The sequence below is a fragment of the Sorghum bicolor genome, chromosome 7 (genome assembly GCF_000003195.3).
Source record: "Sorghum bicolor cultivar BTx623 chromosome 7, Sorghum_bicolor_NCBIv3, whole genome shotgun sequence".
NCBI classification, from domain to species: domain Eukaryota; kingdom Viridiplantae; phylum Streptophyta; class Magnoliopsida; order Poales; family Poaceae; genus Sorghum; species Sorghum bicolor.
This window is the reverse complement of record NC_012876.2, coordinates 1,270,959-1,290,642: the sequence shown is the minus strand read 5'-3', so window position 1 is coordinate 1,290,642 and position 19,684 is coordinate 1,270,959. Positions and strand designations below refer to the sequence as shown.

At 42.7% G+C, this 19,684-nt stretch overlaps 1 protein-coding gene and 1 pseudogene across 2 annotated transcripts; both read right to left on the bottom strand.

The window, feature by feature from the left end:
• Positions 467 to 7,140, bottom strand: LOC110436959 (fructokinase-2). Of its 2 annotated transcripts, XM_021464800.1 has the most exons (5): positions 7,133 to 7,140; positions 3,300 to 3,530; positions 1,267 to 1,812; positions 1,017 to 1,133; positions 467 to 915 (listed from the first exon to the last, which is right to left on the bottom strand). In XM_021464800.1, exons 2-5 carry the CDS (start codon positions 3,507 to 3,509, stop codon positions 784 to 786), a joined length of 1,005 nt encoding a protein of 334 aa, XP_021320475.1. In that variant the 5' UTR covers positions 3,510 to 3,530; positions 7,133 to 7,140; the 3' UTR covers positions 467 to 783. The 2 variants fall into 2 exon arrangements, with proteins under 2 accessions (XP_021320475.1, XP_021320474.1); XM_021464799.1 differs by lacking the exon at positions 7,133 to 7,140 and having other exon boundaries at positions 3,300 to 3,721.
• On the bottom strand, positions 17,942 to 19,684 carry LOC8066083 (annotated as a pseudogene).

The following is a 19,684-nucleotide window of genomic DNA, read 5'->3' as shown; positions in this document are numbered from 1 at the left end:
AACCATCCCTATATTTGCACATTGGAGCCATACGCTGATCAATTTCGCCTTTACACAATATTTGCACATTGGACTTTGAACTTTTTGATCGTTTGGAGACAAATTTAGTGCAGAACAAGATTTCAGCGGACTTTTTATGGTCGCCGAAGAGGGGATTTCGATCATTTTGAGCTATTCAGAGACTTGGCGCAAAACAAGTGAACTATATAGGGAGATATCTACTGATTTTTTTCAGAAAAAAAAAACTAAATCTATAGAGTGTTTTAAGCGGTCAGAAAAAAACTAAAATTATTAAGAGATTTTGAGTTTCCAGGAAAGAGATTTTTGCAGGTTTACATTAAAACTAAACCATCTTTGCAGCCAAGGCGAAGTGGCGAACAATATTTGCACATTGGAATCATAGGGTCGATCAATAGAAGCCACTACAGAGTTGTGCGTTTTGTTTTTTTTTTTCTTAAGACGTTCCTTGAAAACTCTGAAAAGTTTGCATCGAAGGCATCAGATTACAGCAGCCTTCCTCACACGACACAATGGAAATTTGAAGCTAAAAAAATTATCCACCACGCATGCCAACATTTTTATTAATGCCCCGGGGCGAAAACCATGTTCTTCTCTCTCACACTCACACCACAAAACCAGAAAAAGCTAAATTAATTAACCCAACAAACCCGTCTCAGCTTAGAGCAGAGACGGACGCTAACAACAATCTCCCTAATGAATTCAAATTGAGGACGTCGAGGGGTGATGGCGAAGGCGAAGTGGAGTGGCGGCGTGCGTGAGCGTCTAGGTGGCCTTGGCGATGAGCTCCTGGGCGGTGGCGACCGTGGGCAGCGCCGGGATGGCACCCTTCTTGGTGGTGCAGATGGCGCCGCAGGCGTTGGAGAACTTGAGCGCCTCACGGAGCTTCTCCTCGTTCTGAAAAAGGCAATGATGGTAGCATAGCAATGGAGTGATCAGCAACACGTACTTTAAAAAAAAACCATTTTCGACATGTGTGATAGGTGAAAGCTCCTTACGTGGAAGATGGAGTCGTCCTTGGCGACGTTGACGAGCAGGGATCCAACGAAGGCATCACCAGCACCGGTGGTGTCGATGGTGTCGACCTTGAAGCCAGGCACGCTGCCCTTGAAGTCCTGAAAGCATTGGTACATTGGTGGACAATGTCAGTCAGTCAGCATTACTTTCCTTTGTTGTTCATTCATCCTCCAAAGAACAATCAATCATCATATCAGAAAAAAAAAAGAAAAATAATCCAACAAAACAAACCTTGGTGAAGTATCTGCAGCCCTTATCTCCATCGGTAACAATGAGGAGCTTCAACCCCTCAAACCAAAGCGACAGCACATTCTTCTCATCATTCGCATCCCCCTTGGTCAAAAACGCCACCTCATCATCACTGACCTTAATGAAATCCGCCTCCTTCCAAATACTCAGGATCCCCTCACGGGCAGCATCCGGGGACGGCCAGAGCGGGAGACGAACGTTAGGGTCGTAGGAGCAGAGGATGCCGGCAGCCTTGGCGGCGCGCATGGCGGCAAGGTGCGCCGACCGGACGGGGTCGGCGATGAGCGAGATGGAGCCGTAGTGGAAGATCTTGGCGCGCCGGATCAGGTCCAGGTTCAGCTCGGCCTCGGTGAGCAGCATGTCCGCGCTCGGGTTCCGGTAGAACATGAACTCGCGCTCCCCGTTGTGCTTCAGGGTGACGAAAGCGAGCGCTGTGCGCGCGTGCTGGTCGAAGAGGCAGCCTTCGGAGTTGACGTTGTTTTGCTTCAGGATGTTCACCAGCATGTGCCCGAACTCGTCGTCGCCGAACTGCAGGGTAGAAAATCCAGACGTTAGTTTTACAGCGCGTCATCAGTATCAGTAAACAATGCACAGTTCGATTTCATATGAACAAGTAAAAAAAAAAGAGCACAAGAGATTAGGAACTGACAATTGAGTAATTAAGAAATATGTGTTAATCTATAATAATAAATTAATAATAATAATAATCAGAGATGAAGTAAAAGTTTTGGCTTCGTCCATGGTAGAATATCAGAGTAGGTGGGACAATTACATCACGTACATTGTTTAGTGATTCATAACAAGGTTAAAAAAAGAACTTTTTTTTTTATCCATCTAACCTCACTTGTGATATTAAAAATTGCAACTTTTTTATTGGGGGCTGGCTGTTGGAGGATCCGATTGTGCCAAGCGGGTGTCAGATCCGAGTCAGCCGGGACCCACCCACCGTGGCACTGAACGGAAGGGCGTGCAGTGACACATCGTAATCCCAGAGCCAGAGGTCAGAGGTCAATAATACTTTATAACGTTAAGAATAATGGCCCATGCGTGTGCAGTAGCAGAGACACGACACCAGTGGCAGGCAGTGCAGAGTGTGCGTATTCGTATGCGTACGCACCCACGCGTGACCAGTGACCACTCCCAAAGGCCAACGACAAGGACAACGAGCTGGCCAAGATCGTCTCGGCTCGAGTGATCCGTCCGTGGAAAACCATCCCCATGGCTACCACGTGCTGGACCCCTCTCATCCAGGTGTATAAAGAAACAAAAATCATAGATTGCCTTTTTTTCCCCTTATTATTTTTAATCTTTTTTCCTTAATAAAGAAACAAATGAAACTCCGGGGTTTCTTTAGACTCAAAACAAAATGACAAGACGCATATAAAACGTAAAGATCTAATAAATCAATAGAGTAAAGTTAGCCGGCTTCAGCTGCCGCCGTCGACGATCGATAAGAAAAATGGTGCAACGAGGTGAGGTGAGGTCACGCGGCGACAAGAACAAACGAGTCCTTTGTCTGCCTCCGGCGCCCACCCACCCACTCTCCCCTCCAAACAGCTCCACTCTAGTGGCATCCGTCGAACGACAAGGCACAGCCGCAACGATTTTGGCATTTTTTGCCGCCCAAGAAATAGCGCCGCCGCTGACGGACGCCGAGACCAAATTGTAACGCATACGCATCTCGGTCAAATTTCAAAACTGGAAAAAAAAAGCAACAAAAATCATGCAAACGCGAACTAAAATGTACTGTACTATGAATGCTCAGGTCAACGCCCGGCCGGCTGGCCGGCGAGCGGCGATCAGGATCCGCGGGCGGCGCATTTTGCCAGCCAGCCAGGCAGCCCCGCGGGAGGGATGATCAGATCCGGGTCCAGATCACGCGGCACACCAGCAGATCCACCCGCCCGCCACCGCCGCAAACTAAGCTATCGGACTGGATCTAGAAGACCTGCTGAGACCGGTGCTGTACGGCTCTGCGTGACAAGTAATCGACGGGGACGGGGACGGGGACGTACCTTGCCGAGGAAGGCGGAGGATCCGCCGAGCTTGGCGATGGCGCAGGCGACGTTGGCGGGGGCGCCGCCGGGTGCCTTGACGAATCCGCCGGACTCGGCTAGCGACAGACCCGCCACGTCCGGGACGAAGTCGATCAGCATCTCGCCGAACGACACCACCAGGTTGTTGGCCGCCGCCGGCACAGCTCCGCCGTCTCCTAGGGGCGCCATTGGGCTTGGGCTTGGGATCGGCTTAGCTTGCTACGACGACGAGAGAGATCGCTCTTCTGCTGCACGAACTCGCGCGCGAGAGAGCCAAGTAGCCGAGGTGCTCAGGCGATTGCGATGTGATGCGGTGGAGAGGAAGGGGGGAGGAGGTGCTCGGGTTTTATAGCGGGAGCTCTCGCCGACGGGTAGATTAGGATTAGCGTCATTATCCGATAATAATACCTGCTGTAAATAATTAATATATATATATATATATATAAATCCTACTCGGAGTTGAAAATAGATAAATTCCGATAGGAATTTTCTTTTTCTGGGCGGTGGGGCCGGCTAGTTGGTCAGTGGGTGCGGTGGCGCGGGGCCCAGCGGTCGGTAGCTAGGCGCGCGGATTTTCGGACGCCCCACAATCCTATCCTATTCCTGATGATTTCCTAACTTCTCCTCAAAACGCGCGCGGTAAATTTTATCTGGATTTTTACCCGATCCAATCCATCATCGCCTATATTTATCCCCCTCCTTTTGAACTTTTCTTCACGCACGCGTTTCCTTTTTTCCCCCTTGCCTGTGATAATAATACTAGTAACTTGTAAAAAAAGCCACAAACGGAACGGAATGGAACGGAGCCGATCCCGAAGTAGCGTGTGCGCTTCTGGTTTCGTAACACCGTTGGAACGTACTGTGCTACTGGGATCCAAGGTGGAGCGTCCGAGGGTAGATCCATGCATTGTCACTCATGCATGCAAACTTCCAAATTGTTGGGACTACTTGTAGGTACGTGCACGCACAACCGTACATTTTGTTTTCCTTCCTTCTTTCCTTTCTTCCTTTCTTTCTTTCCTAGGCGTTATTATGCGTGCACTTGTGCTCAGCTCACGTGTGTTCTCTCGTCGCCTTCCATCACAATTGACCTTTTAAATCGTCTTGTTCATTTAGCTGATAAGCCATGACAGAAATTATTGTCGGCTGATTTATTATAAGAAAAAACATTAATAAATAGTTAGCAGATTCGGCTGATAAGCTCAAGCGAACAAGACGGCACCACATCCACTATTTCCAAGACTATAACAATGTGTGGCCTCTGTCACGGTCCTTTATCATCGTCATCACTAATCCCATGCGTCCTCCCCTTCCTTCCCTCATCCATGCCCTCCCGCCTATACCGTTTGGCAAGTGTCACCCTAGCCCTGTCATCGTATCGACCGCCACCACTGCCAATCCAATGGCCTCCTTGCCGATCTGAATATACCAAGAAATCCCGCCTAAAAACCAAGTGACCTCTTCATCTCCCATGGCTGCAACAGGTGAGATATTCTTCATTTACTTTTAGAAATATGTTCATAATATATAGTTTACACGTTGTCAAATTACATAGATTTTTTTAAATAAATTGTTAAAGTTAGTAATGTTTAATTTAGAAAAAAAAAACTAGTAAGACTTTAAAGGGCTATATATTTGGCTCCTATGTTGCATCGAGATCTGGGCTGAGCTGGCGCTGGCAGGGCGTCTTTGTTTGAGTTTGCAGCACGCAAAGTGCACGTTCCTCGATATGATCTGCCTGCGAGTGCGAGTAAATCCAGCAGAGCCGCAGAGGTGGTTTGGACAAACCATCATTCACTCAGCAATGCAATACCGTCGGCGCCTCCTACGGTTAGGCATTGTTTAGTTCATCCAGAAAACAAAAAGTTTTCAAGATTCCTCGTCACATCAAATCTTGTGGCACATGTATGAAATATTAAACATAGACAAAAACAAAAACTAATTACACAGTTTAACTGTAAATCACGAGACGAATCTTTTGATCCTAGTTAGTCCATAATTGGATAATATTTGTCACAAACAAACGAAAATACTACAGTACCGAAAACTTTTCACTTTTCGGAACTAAACAAGACCTTAGACCCTTAGTGCGTTGCTCTCACTTGTACTAATTTTCTTTTTTATTTAATTTCGATTTGATGAAAACAAATTAAATCAGATCTGGCAAAACCAACGAGCGCGGGCCGGGTCATCAGCTGCATGCATACCTGACGAGCTGCGCGCTGCTCACCACCAAGAAAAACGTGGAGGAGAAAATGACATTTTTGTTTACAAGCAATATTTCGACGAAACTTAATATGTCCTGGAACTATACTGCAAATCATTGTCGTACATGGGTTGTGTTACTGCACTTCACCATGGCAACACTACTGTCGTTCAGCCCAGAAGAAGCAAGCGTGCCCAAGCCCGAAACAAGCAAGTCTCCGGCCCAGAATGGGATTGCAACGCTTGCACGGCCCAGCCCAAGACGGAAGCTGCTACCTGATATTTATACTCTGTTGTAAGGAAGAGAGGGCAACCATGCCAAAACTCTGTAGTACTTTGTCAAGCACTTATCGTTAATGTTCATGGTAGCTAGAACCCTATATTTTTCCCCTGTACTGTTCGTCTTTCCCCATCTCTGGTTAGCGCCGGCATTGGGGCGCTGATAGGTTGTTTTAACTGTATAAACACACGAGGTTATAGAGTCATGTGAGTAAAACAAAGACATCTGGAAGAATCCCTTGGATATTTATTACTCCATTTCAAACTGTAAATAAGTAGCTTTTGCTATGCACATAGATATATACTATGTCTAAATGCGTGGTAAAAGCTATCCAGAACAATTTACAATTGGAATGGAGGGACGCTACTACAGGAATCTTAATTGAGACAGACAAAAAGTCTTAACCGAGACAATTTTCCATTAAAAGGTCATGGTTAATCGAACCTTAATGGGCCAACCGTCTTGGTTAATCGATTAACCGAAGCCACCCGCCTCGGTTAATACATGTTAATGAAGGCGATCGTCATATTACGTTGATGCAAGTCAGTGGGAAGTTGAAGGCTGACGTGCACACGTCAGCAAGTGGAGGGAGAGAGAGAAGCAACATGAGTACATGTTAATGAAGGCGATCGTCATATTGCGTTGATGCAAGTCGGTGGGAAGTTGAAGGCTAACGTGCACACGTCATCAAGTGGAGGGAGAGAGAGAAGCAACATGAGTATTTTGGGTCATACGAGAATACACTTGCCCTTTATTCATCGGCACGTAAGCCCAACGCTGTCGAATGGTATAAAATGGCATGATTCAAGCTGAACAAAAATTATAATAACAAGTTTTTATATAGTCAAATAGTAATGGCACTTCTCTAAACTTACAAAATTGTAACGACACCTATAAAAAACCTTTTTAACTAATAATATAAAAAACATGATTGGCTACCTACACACGTTCACACATATGTAAAACATAGATAAGTTCATATAACAGAAGACTTGAATATCGTGGTATAATATATATCGTCGGCACTTGCCCTTGTGACCACCTGCACTGCTTTGTTCTAGTAGGGTAGGGGTTAGACTCCATGTTTCACTTGGATGAATGCGTTAACTGAAGTTTTGTGTTTAAAAAATCTCCAAGACCTTTATTGACATGATTTCATATTTTCTTAGTAACAGAGTTTTAACAGAATCGTGGTGCTCATCTAATGAAGGACTATTCATTACATGTTGGAGGAAAGGTAATGTTGGAAAATGGTGTGTCCCTAAGACCCACTACATATATCTAAGTCACACCAATTCTCCCTAGGTCTTTTCATTTTGAGTTACACAAGAGCACACATCTTTAAGTGGCTATCCTAACACCTGTCACCTTCTCACATCTACCATGCTCTTGGATGGTATGGCATGGCAAGGAGGGTTGTGTCTATTTATATGCTATAGGGGCTCATAGGAAGATGGCATGTGTCCCCCTTCTAGATAGTTCTAAGATAAATATTTATGTTCTACATAATTCTAATTTTCCATGGTGATAATATCTAAAGCTTAATGCCAAATATCTAGCATCAAGATATGTGTAGAAGCTTCTAGAAGTTTGCAACGCAATCTTCATTCTTCCTTCAATGCAAACTTTCTTCTATTGTAGTCCTAGAGATGATGTCGAGTGCCTCTCAATTTTTTCAAACTTGGCTTTGCTGAGTTCGATCCTTTCGTGAGTATATTGACAATTTACTCATCTATCTTGTTGGGAACCATTTCAATCTCTCCCTCAAGAACCTTTTCTCTTATGTAGTGGTAGTGAACTTCTATATGCTTGATCCTTGCAAAAAAGATAGGATTTTCTGCTGAAGATAAGTTGTTATAGAAAATCCTTACTTGCTAACTTATTGGTTAGTGAAGGTCTTTCATTAATTGCTTGAGCCAAGTGCTCTATTGTGCAACCATTGTTGCTGACTGGTACTATGCTTCAGTATTGGATAGTGCCACAATAGGTTGCTTCTTGATGAACCATGGTATATATGGTGCCTGATCCAAGACTAAAGAAGTATCCTATGGTTGACCATCATGTGCCATAGTCTTTGGCATAATGAGCATCACAATATTCATTCACCTAATAATCCCTTGTCTTTTATATAGGATACCAAAGTTGATGGTGCCCTTGACATACCTTAGTATTTGCTTGACGGCATCAAGATGAAGCTTATTTAGATTGCTTATGTATCAAATAAAACTTCAATTGAGTAGGCTACATCAGGCCAGGTCAATGTGAGATATATGAGACTCCCAACAAGCTATCGATACATAGTGGCACCTCCAAGTCTTTTTCTTTATCCTCTTATAGCATCACATTTGGATCCACAGGTGTGGAGATAGGTTTGCAGTAAAGTAGCCCATACCTCTATAAAAGATCCTTGGCATATTTCTACTATCTAAGCCTTCCTTTGTACGCTCCACTTCCAATCCAAGGAAATGCTTCAGTTCTCTAAGCTCTTTCATTGGAAATCGGACGGAGAAATATTCTCTTGTCCTATCTATCTCTTCAGAGTAGTCTGTCATGATGATCAAGTCATGAACATAGAATAGGACTATTGTATTGAGAGAACAGGGCCTAACCTAAACCTTACATTATATTGCACAATGACTCCACCATTTACTTTATGACCTTTATTTTGGGTTGGGTAGCTTATACAACTAGCTATGTATAGTCCACTACTATAGAACTAACCTTCGGACCATCACTGTCGGTTTCTTATGAACCAGCAATGATAGTGTCCATTGGCTCATCACTACCAATTCATGGCTTAAATCAGTAGTGACAGGATTATTGACAGTGATATTGGGGTCATCACTACTGGTTCCTATTAGGTTTGGGACATAATCGATAGTGATAGGCTGCATGAAAAACTTCATAACTTTCTCATATGATATCCATTAAAGACAAACTTTATAGTAAAGTTGTAGTACTTGATGAGATCTACAACTTTATAGTTCACAAGCTTTTCATTTGAAGTCGTTTTGATGCCAAAATGTTTGATTTGCATGATTATATAGAGTTAATAACAAAGAAATCGATATTGTATAGTCACAAGTGAGTATGTAGTGGTACTGAAGGATCTCATATGGAGAAACAACCAAAATAAAAGTTGTAGATCTCAAAATGTTATACAATTTTATAGTTTACAACTTTTTTAGCTGAATCATTTTGATGCCATAATATTTGATTCATAAGATTGTATAGAGTTAATACCAAAGAAATCCATATGCTCTATAGTTATAAAGTGAGTGTGTAGTAGTAGGGAATGATCTCAGATGTAGAGATAACTAAAACAAAATAGTAGATCTTAAAAATTTATGTAACTTTGTAGTTGATAATTTTTTCATTTGAAATCATTTATCTAAAGGAAGTTACGTGTGATTTCTCACATTCGGAGTTCACATTTTTCAAACGACCACGGATGGAGAAAAGATCAAAACAAAAGTTGTAGAACTTAAAAAGTTATGTAACTTTATAGTTGACAACCTTTTTATTTAAAATAATTTATCTAAGAAAAAATTACGTGTGATTTTTTTCATATTTGTAATTAAAATTCTTCAAATGACATTGGATGGACAATTGACTAAAATCAGAGTTGTAGATTTGGAAAGTTATAAAACTTTTGTAGTTGATTTTTTATTTGAATTTATTTAGGATCCTAAATACTTATTTTAAAATCAGATGAATATAAAATGAGGAGGGCAAATATGCCAATTGAACACAAATGTCTTATGGATGGAGTGACTAGAGGATGAATGCACCAAGCCTACTTGAGCTTGTGGGTCTAAGCGTCAGCGGCTGCAAAGCGTGAGTTTTTTTTTTTTTTGACTGAATGCAAAGCGTGAGTAACTTGTGATTGTCCATTATATATATTGAGGTCTCTCTTAGTATTATTTTTTGCTATTTTTCAGCCTTTTTTTATTTCTGAAAACCTCGTCACTGTCCTTTATCGAAAGTCATTTTCCTACTGCCGGTTCAAAGGTTGTTTTGCAACCGGCAATGATGTGCTGTTACGGGGTAATGTTTCGTGTACATACTAACCAGTAGACATGCATGCGGTTTCTGTATGCCACCAACTGCCAATCTAGCTACCATGGCATGCAGTGCCCACAACTAGAATTTTCTATTTCTGTGACGTGGATTTCTTCTAATATTTTACCATTCAAAATTTATATAAAGTTATAAACTTCTCTACTAAATGTCTCTTAGGCCCTGTTTAGATTAGAAATTAAATTTTTTTATGTCACATTGAATGTGTCGGAAGGATGTCGGGAGGGGTTTTTAGAAACTAATAAAAAACAAATTACATAGCTCGTCAGGAAACTGCAAGACAATAAGCATAACTAATCTATCATTAGCACATGTGGGTTACTGTAGCACTTAAGGCTAATCATAAAGTAACTAGGCTTAAAAGATTCGTCTCGCGATTTTCAACCAAACTGTGTAATTAGTTTATTTTTTTATATACATTTAATGTTCTATGCATGTATCTAAAGATTCGATGGGATGGATGAAAAAATTTTAGGTGGGAAACTAAACAGGGCCTTAGTGAGAATCTTATGTGCTATGATTAGTAATAATATTTTTTACTATTTAAAAATACTAGAAGAATTTCACCTTTTTTTATGGGCCCGTGTACCGCCAAATTTGTATGTTTGCATTGCATCGAGATCCTAGGCTGGGCTGAGTTGGCGCCGGCCGTTGTTTGAGTTTGCAAGCAAAGTGCACTGCACGCTGTTGCTGAATTAGCAGATAGCAGTGGTGGTTTGGACGAAACCATCAATCAATACCGTCGGCTCCTGCTGTCAGTTGGCCACACCCAAACTTGAAAAATATCTGTTTATTTATAAGTCCGATCCGGAACCAAATCAGATCTAGCAAAGCAAAACGAAGGATGTGCTGATACATGATCCATGGACCAACGTAATCGGACCCTGCAGCAATCTATCTGCCGGTCCAGGTCCAGCTCCATCCATGCTCCATCCACGTGCGCACTGATTATTAAAAGAAAATTTATACCAAAAAAAACGTGGAGATGATTAGACACATTTTCCCTCTCTTTAGGGCAAAGAACAAAGAATAATGCTGCACTAGTTTAATATGGACAGAACAAATAAATATCTTTCCTTTTTCCGCGTGGTTGCGTAACTAAGTAAAACAGAACAAACTTAAGGCCATGTTCGGTTATAAGGGAATCAGTCCCTAAAGAATCCAGCTGGAATTCAAAGCTTAATTTGTACTCCCTTTGTCCAAAAAAGAACGTAATTATGAAAAGTATGCCAGTTAAACTAGCTCAAGTTTGACCAAGTGTATAGATAGCATTTATATTTTTAAATAAATTTATTATAAAACTAGGTTCAAAAACTAATCTAATGAAACTTACTCCCTCCATCGCAAAATAGATGTCGTTCTCGCTTTGCAATGTGATGCCTTTAACTTTTACCAAAGATAGATAAAAAAATGTTAATATTTGTAGTGTAAAATTAGTATCATTAGATAGATCATGAAATCTATTTTTATAGTAAACTTATTTAGATATACAAATATTGCTAATATTTTCTATAAGCCTAATCAAAACTGGAAAAGTTTCACCAGCATGAATATCATAGCGTCATTTATTTTAAGACAAAGGGAGTATTTTGTTTCACGAGTGTTATATATATATATATATATATATATATATATATATATATATATATATATATATATATATATATACACGGTAGCGCTATTCTACACCCTAGGTGTAGAATAATATTCTACACCCAGATGTAGAATATTATTCTACACCAACAAATCAAAACTGAGTAGAAAAAATACTGAGCAGTACTGGAGAGTGTTTAGTATTAACTTGTCCAACACTCAGGACCATGAAATACTGAACAATACTGAGCGATACTGAATTTTGCTCAGTACAACAGTTTGGTGTAGAATAGTATTCTACAACTAGAGTATACAATAGCACTTGTGTGTGTGTGTGTGTGTATATATATATATATATATATATATATATATATACGGTAGCGCTATTCTACACCTTAGGTGTAGAATATTATTCTACACCGCAAGTCAAAACTGAGTAGAAAAAATACTGAGCAGTACTAGAGAGTGTTCAGTATCAATTTGTTCAACACTCAGGACCACGAAATACTGAACAATACTGAAACACGAATACTGAGCGATACTGAATTTTGCTCAGTATATAGCATATATATATATATATATATATATGTGGCTGGTATATTGGAAGCCCTTTATGTTATGAGCAAACACATATCACCGTTATTCACAAGCTGACACATATATACGTGTAAAGCATAGATAGGTGATAGGTGCGTATAGCAGAAGACCGTGAGTATGTGGGACATACAATGATACAAAAAATTATGTACTATAACATCATCGGTAATTTCTGACCAAATTTAAAACGATATAGAAACCATCATCAGTTTATCACCATAAATGCGGTTTATGTTTCTATTTATAAAGAAACACGGTCATTAAAACGTCAAAAATAAACGATACGTTTCATGTCTCTGCTTTCATCATCCCTATTAATTAGCTTCTTGATTCTCTGGAACCGGGTTCCGTTGTTCCAAGTGGCTGTCATCATCAGCAAAACGCAGCAGGACGTACAGTTTTTGAGATGGTGCCTGTCAATTCGTAATTCCATCCATTTTCCATGCACTCCATCATGAGGCGAGGCACAAATTCTTGAAACGATAGCGTCCACGAATGAAAGCAGAGTTGGGATCTGGCGTGTGGATGAACCCGATCCCGGTCATCGTGCACAGGTCTCCTAGTAGACCAGACCAGTGGTTTGCCGAGTTTTTTTTTTCTAGCAGTCTGTTTGGAAATTAGTTGTAGTTGACCGTGAAATTAATTAAATAAAGCACGCTAGAAAATGTGTTGTGTTGTGAGCTGGTGTCATGTATTGGGCCTTGGGCTCTAGAGAGTGTATCTATGTGCTTTAGTGTGTGGGTTTGGGCCTCTATGGCTCGTCATGCCACCAACGTCCATATAAGACCTTGTTTGGATGTTGTCGGATTCACCTCAATCAACATGTGTTGGAGTAGATTGGGGTAGAATTTAGTTTAAGTTCCACTCCAATCCACCCCAACACATGTGGATTGATGCGAATCTGACTACATCCAAACAAGACCTAAGCTGGGAAAGGCAGCGTGCGGAAGGGATCGAAATCTGTATCCATAACTGAAACGGCCTTGGTTGCCGGACCTCTACCCATGGACTCCTGCCATGTTCTTCCCCTCCAGATTGATGTTCTTGCTGATTCTATCCTAAATCCTGCTGTTCACAGTCTTAAATCCATCTAGTTACCCAGTTCCATAACAGCTGGACACAAGTATCTTCAGATAAATAAATAAATAAATAAATAAATAAATAAATAAATAAATAAAATCGGGATTCTGGGTAGAAAACGCAAAAAGAAGAAGAAGAAGAAGGAATTTTGTGACGGGCGGCAGTCTAGAGTACACTGTGTCCGTTTGGGTCTCGGAGAGGATGAACCGCCGGCAGGACGACGGCAACGGACGAGCCGTTTTGGATCCGCGTCAGCTGGGCCCGGAGGCCGGATGAGGTCAGTCTCAAATTTTTTCAGATTCCCGTCGCATCAAATCTTTAGACGTATGCATGAAATATTAAATATAAATGAAAATAAAAAACTAATTGCACAGTTTGGTCGGAATTGATGAGACGAATCTTTTGAGCCTAGTTAGTTCATAATTGGATAATATTTGTCAAATACAAACAGAAGTGTTACTATTCCTATTTTACAAAATTTTTTTGGAAGTAAACAAGTCCGTAGTGTAGAGAACGTGTGTGCACTGTGCTACGCGTGACCCCAAAGGCCACGTACGAGACGTCAATACGATAATATGCCCCAAAACTTTGTTATTTTGTGACGTTTTTTTTTTAGGGCTGTGTAGTTTATACGGCTGGCTCGGGCCGGCTATACAAGTATACTATACAGTACAGTACGTACAACCAGCCTATATGCATGCGGTTTTTCTGCTGTATGCCGCCAACTGGCAAGCTTGGCAATGGCATGCAGTACGTACGGTTCCTGTACGAATGTCGCATTGCATGCATCGAGATCTATGTTGGGGTTGGGCTGAGCTGGCCCTGGCCGTTTGTTTGAGTTTGCAAGCAAAGTGGTGGTTTGGACGAAACCATCAATCATATCAATACCGTCGGCTCCTGCTGTTCGTTTGTAGTTGGCCACACCCACATAACTCTGGAACCAAATTAATTAAAGAGACCAGATCTAGCAAAACGCAGGATATTATAGGGGTCTCCCCGTTTTTAGGGGGAAGAACAAAGATGATGAACGAATAATGCTGCACTAAAACAGAATGAAAATTAATTAACATATCATCATCGTGAGGACTAATTAAGGAGGATCGGAGTGACGTTTGAATTCTGTGGCACGGAGATTGGATTCATATTCTATTATTATTCATATATTCGATTCCATGCCCACGAGATCCAAGTGGAGGCGCTTATTACATACCTTAGCTTCGATCTGGATCGTGGAATTCCATTCTGAATCATCGAGTTTGAGTGCTGCAGCTGCAGGACGGTTCCAAGCATAATTCCAACAGTTTTGCAAATTTTGTTTGGCAAATGTTGTTATTTGTCAACTCTCAAAACGATATAGGGAGGGAACAAAAAGGACATCTCCAAGTGTTTGGCAATTTTGATTTAGCAAAAACAAAATTCTACTCTGAAGATCAACAAAGAAGCATCAGGTTGTCAGATTGCGTCACGACTCACGAGGCATATCGTGTGCACGCACGAGCACAAATCACCTCGCTCAACAGCAGTTTGTTCTGCAGTTAGACGGCCCGCTGAAAATAACTTTTCCTTGTTCTTGACTCCTATGCTTTGGTGGCCCATTTTGCCGCTTCTTTTCCACCAACGGCCCAACAGCAGTTTGTTCTGCAGTTAGACGGCCCGCTGAAAATAACTTTAGTCTAAGCGTTTTATTAGGTGTTAAATAACATTTTTTTAAGGAAAAAATTAGGAGGAGGAGGAGGAGGAGGAGCATGCCCGCGAGTCACCAACCCACTGCGCTGCCCGCTCACTAGTGCCTGGATGCTTGGTCACCCGAGAGACTCTGCTGTGTGCCCATGTCGTTGGGTGTCTCTTCCTTGTATTAGGTATTTATATTAACACCGTTTTAAGTGTTTATTCGGTGTTAATAATACCTTTTTCCCCCCCATGGCCCGCTGGTTGAGTGTCTTCCTAGTTAATTTTTTTTGGCCTAGGGAGGAGAATCCACCTGACGACCATATACTCATTCATATTGATCAGTGGTTAAGGTCACAAACACTACACCGATTAGGATTATAATAGGCATACTAATTAGAGGTCGCAGTGTGCAAACTAAATATATAACCATGATTCAATTTGATGTAGAATGACAGCATTGGAAGGCCAAATAAAATTCATAACCTCTTTAAGGTCTAGCAATTTATGTTGCAAAATAAATAATTAGGGTCTAAATCTCTTGTCGGGGATGGAAACAAACCTGGTGATTCCTAATTTTAGATGTGGGTTTAATGAAGGTTAAGCCTCTCTTCCTTGGTGGGGGAGAATAGAATACAAGGTGAACAAATGGAGCCAAATAAGGTTTTGGGAAGATAAGTGTCTAGGAAATCAATGTGCATATAAAACATGATTTGGTGGCGAGAATTGCTAATAACACTATTTGGAAATAAAGCTAGTGGCATGGCATGATTTGGTGGCGAGAATTGCTAATATTACTTTGAATGGTCAAATCGGGTCATTTAGATGGCTACAAACAAAAAAAAATAGACAGTTTACATTGCAATCTAAGTATAATTATCTTATTGATGATTTGGGATTGTACATAACCTAATTTTTTGGAGGCTCAAATAACCTTAAAAGATTAAGATTTTTCATTTTGCTATTAAATAAGGGGATTATTCTTACTAAGGATAATTTGATTCTAAGAAGGTGTCAAGGGAGCAAACATAGCCTGTTCGCCATGACTACTGTTCGCTGGTCTAGAAAGCCATGACTATTGTTCGCTAATTTATTGTAAGATGGCGTGTGAGATTTATTATGAGAGGGCGTGTGGAGATGGCTAACATGGCTTATCAGCTAAACAAACAAATCAACCAATAATACTTACAAACATGGCCTTGTTTAGATCCAAAAACTTTTTGGATTTTGACACTATAGCACTTTCGTTTTTATTTGACAAACATTATCTAATCATGGAGCAACTATGTTTAAAAGATTCGTCTCGTGATTTACAGGTAAACTGTGCAATTAGTTATCTTTTTTATCCATATTTAATGTTCCATGCATGTGCCGCAAGATTCGATGTGATGGAGAATCTTGTAAAGTTTTGGGTTTTTGAGTGTATCTAAGGCCTTGTTTAGTTCGTAAAATTTTTGGTTTTTTGGCTACTGTAGCATTTTGTTTTTATTTGACAAACATTGTCCAATCATGGAGTAACTAGTCTCAAAAGATTCATCTCACAAATTACAGGTAAACTGTGCAATTAGTTTTTATTTTTATCTATATTTAATGCTCCATGCATACGACCAGATTCGATGTGATGGGGAATCTTGAAAATTTTTGCGTACTAAACAAGGCCTTAACAAGGCCATAGTTTATCAACGAGCCAACCGGAGCTGCTTTGAGCCACCTTTCACGAATGCCACCTTTCAACGAACAAGGCGTAGCCATGGCTTATCAGCCTGTCTTCTCTGTCCTCACAGTTGGCTTTTTTGAGCACCTTGGAGACCTTTCACGAATGCCAACAGCCTACAGCTTCAGTGTAGCGCCAGCTAGCGGTGGACTTTTAGTTCAACCATGCCGCCACAGATTTAGGCCTTGCTTAGTTTACTCAAAAACTAAAAAATTTTAAAAATTTCTCGTTATATCGAATTTTATGGCACATGTATAAAGTATTAAATATAAATAAAAATAATAACTAATTATACAGTTTATCTGTAAATCGCGAGATGAATCTTTTAAGTCTAGTTACTTCATAATTTAATAATATTTGTCAAATAAAAACGAAAACGCTATAGTGTCAAAATCCAAAAACTTTTCATCGTAAACTTGACACCTCTGTCCATTAGCTTTGAATGACTTGACGTGACTGCACCTGTCCATTAGCTTTAAAAAAAATAACACACCGAGGGAGTCGAACCGCAAATACTAGCCTTCGGCTGTTCTTGTAAAGTAAACATTTACAGTGTTATTTAATAAAAACAAAATATGAAAACTAATTTTTAATTAATTATTTTTTAGTTATTATAATCTTATTCTAAACATCAGCTAATTCGGATAGAGAGTGAGTACCAGCAATGCGAGGTTTGCATTGGAGACGACATTCATCTGAGATAATGCTCGCTCGGCGCACAGTGCATCAGCGTGCGCCGCCTATAATTCGAGTGCGGTCTTCGGGCCTTGTTTAATTCGAAAAATTTTCAAGATTTCTCGTCACATCAAATCTTTGGTCGCATGCAAGGAGCATTAAATATAGGAAAAAAATAAAAATTAACTACACAGTTTATCTGTAATTTGTGAGATAAATCTTTTGAGCCTAGTTACTCCGTGATTAGACAATGTTTGTCAAATAAAAACGAAATGCTGCCCAGGAACAAAATCTAGGGCCTTGGCCCACGGGCACGTGACCAAAAGTGGCGCATCGATCTAGCATGCAGTTTAAATTTTTCAAAATTTTTTGTCACATAAAATTTTATAATATAACTATAGAGCATTATCTATAGGCTTAAAAAAAATTACTCATTACGACAGTTTCGCCCGTCGCCCGTCGCCCGTCGGCACATAATAAATAAAATGGAATCATGCATTGAGAGCCTTCTGTCATCTTTGGAATCTGCCACTGCCACATACATCTCCTGCATTCTTTTCTTCAAATTCAGGTCTGGTGTTTATAAAATTTTCAAGATTTTTTTTCACATTAAATCTTTATAAGTATACACAAAGCATTATATATATAGACGAAAACAAAAATTAATTGTACGGTTTATCTATATTTTGCGAGATAAATTTTTAAGTCTAATCTATAATTAGATAATAATTGACAAATACAAACGAAAATGCTATAATAGTCACAGCCAAAAAAAATTTTACAAACTAAACAAAGCCTTATTAAAATGGTAAAAGGAAGAGAGAAAACTGAAGATAACAAACTCTCAGTGGTACACACGTGGCTCTCAGCACAGCAAGAGGCGGACACCTTTCACGCCGGGGTGGCGCTCACCGCGTCCATGAACTCCTCGTCGGCGACGAGCTTGGCGAGCGCGTTAGGCGCCACGCAAACCTCCAGCGCCATGCTTCCCCCGCCGCTGCGGCCCTCGTACACGGTCACCTTCCCGTCCATCTTGTTCCCGGCGCCGCTGCGGACGGCCACCGGCCGGCCCCACCCGAAGTCGTTGCCGTAGACGTCGAACCGCGGCGAGCTCCCAGTCGCGATCGTCGCGGCGGCGGCGGCGCCGTCGTCCCTGGGCGGCGGGTCCACGTACGTGAACCTGGGGCGCCGCGGCCACGACGCGAGGTCGTCCCTCACGCTGGCCTCGTCGAACGCCGCCACGGCGCGGTTCAGGAGCCACGCCGCCCGGCCCAGTCCCTTGCTCACCACGTCGCCGGCCGTCGACCTGGCGACGGCGACCGCGACGGCGTTGCCCATGTACTCTTGTGGGATCCCCTTCACGCGTGCCCGGCACCCGACGAGGAGCATGTACGTGGTCTCCCGGTCCGGCGCGAGCTCCCGAGCCCGACACGACGCTCGCCACAGGTGCGCGAGCAAGGACTGCAGCGACGAGACGACACGCCGGCCGTCGCCGTGCCGGCCGTCGCCCAGACCCATGCATCTCGGCGTTCGCCTTTGCCTTGAGCTTCCTCACGCTCTCCGCTGAGAAGTGGAAGAAACACTCCCGCACCGGCGGATAGACGGGCCGCCGGACCATGTCCTCCAGCTTGCCGAAGGGCAAAGGGATGGGCACCGGGCTGGCCTCCACGAACCATCTCTCCAACACCGGCGGCGGCGTGGAAAGCTCACAGCCGCAGCCGCGGCTCATCTCCGACCAGGTGTTGAACAGGTGCCAGAATGTGGTTCCATCGGCGACGGCGTGGTTGAGCGACATGGCGACGAAGACGCCGTCGGCGAGCTCGGTGACCTGAACCGCTAGCACCGGGCGGGAGCCGTCCAGGACGGCGTCCGTGCCCAGCATCCCGTTCAACGGGAAGAGAGACCAGACCAGGGAGCTGGGGATGTAATAACAGCCTGCAGGGGGCGTGGAAATAATGTCGGAGACGGTTACCTCTGCTGCCTCGGCGTGGACGAACTCGGCGCCTTCGCCGTTGCAGCGCAGCGAGACGACGACGCCCGGACCGCCGGTGGCATCGTTGTCGTCGGTGACGGCGAGGCGGCCGGCCAGCGGGTAGAAGCGGGCCAGGGCGCGCGCCAAGGACGAAGCGAGGCGGTCGACGACTCCTGCCGCTGCCGCTGCCGGGGGCTTGGGCAGGAGCAGACCCTTCTGGACGTAGTCCACCGTGATCATACGGAGATCCCACGGCGTCAAGTGCATGGTCTGCTCCGGCTCCGGCTCCGACGACGGCGCGCCATCGACCGGCTCTGGCCGGACGAGACGCCTGGAGACGATCCGGACGGCGCCGGTCAAGTCTTCTTCTTCTTCCATTTCCTGTCACCGCTACCAAGTCCAAGTAGCTGTGACCTGTGAGGTACTTCTGTTTTATTTTGGCTTGCGTTTTCAGTAACACTGGGACCAAAACGACATCTTGCTAAGATGCCGATCTTTCG

Coding starts and splice junctions, on each gene's coding strand:
- LOC110436959 (XM_021464800.1), bottom strand. CDS start 3,509: ATGGCGCCCCTAGGAGACGGCGGAGCTGTGCCGGCGGCGGCCAACAAC. Junction 1,134..1,266: donor GCTGCAGATACTTCACCAAG/GTTTGTTTTGTT, acceptor CAATGCTTTCAG/GACTTCAAGGGCAGCGTGCC. Junction 916..1,016: donor AGGACGACTCCATCTTCCAC/GTAAGGAGCTTT, acceptor TGCCTTTTTCAG/AACGAGGAGAAGCTCCGTGA.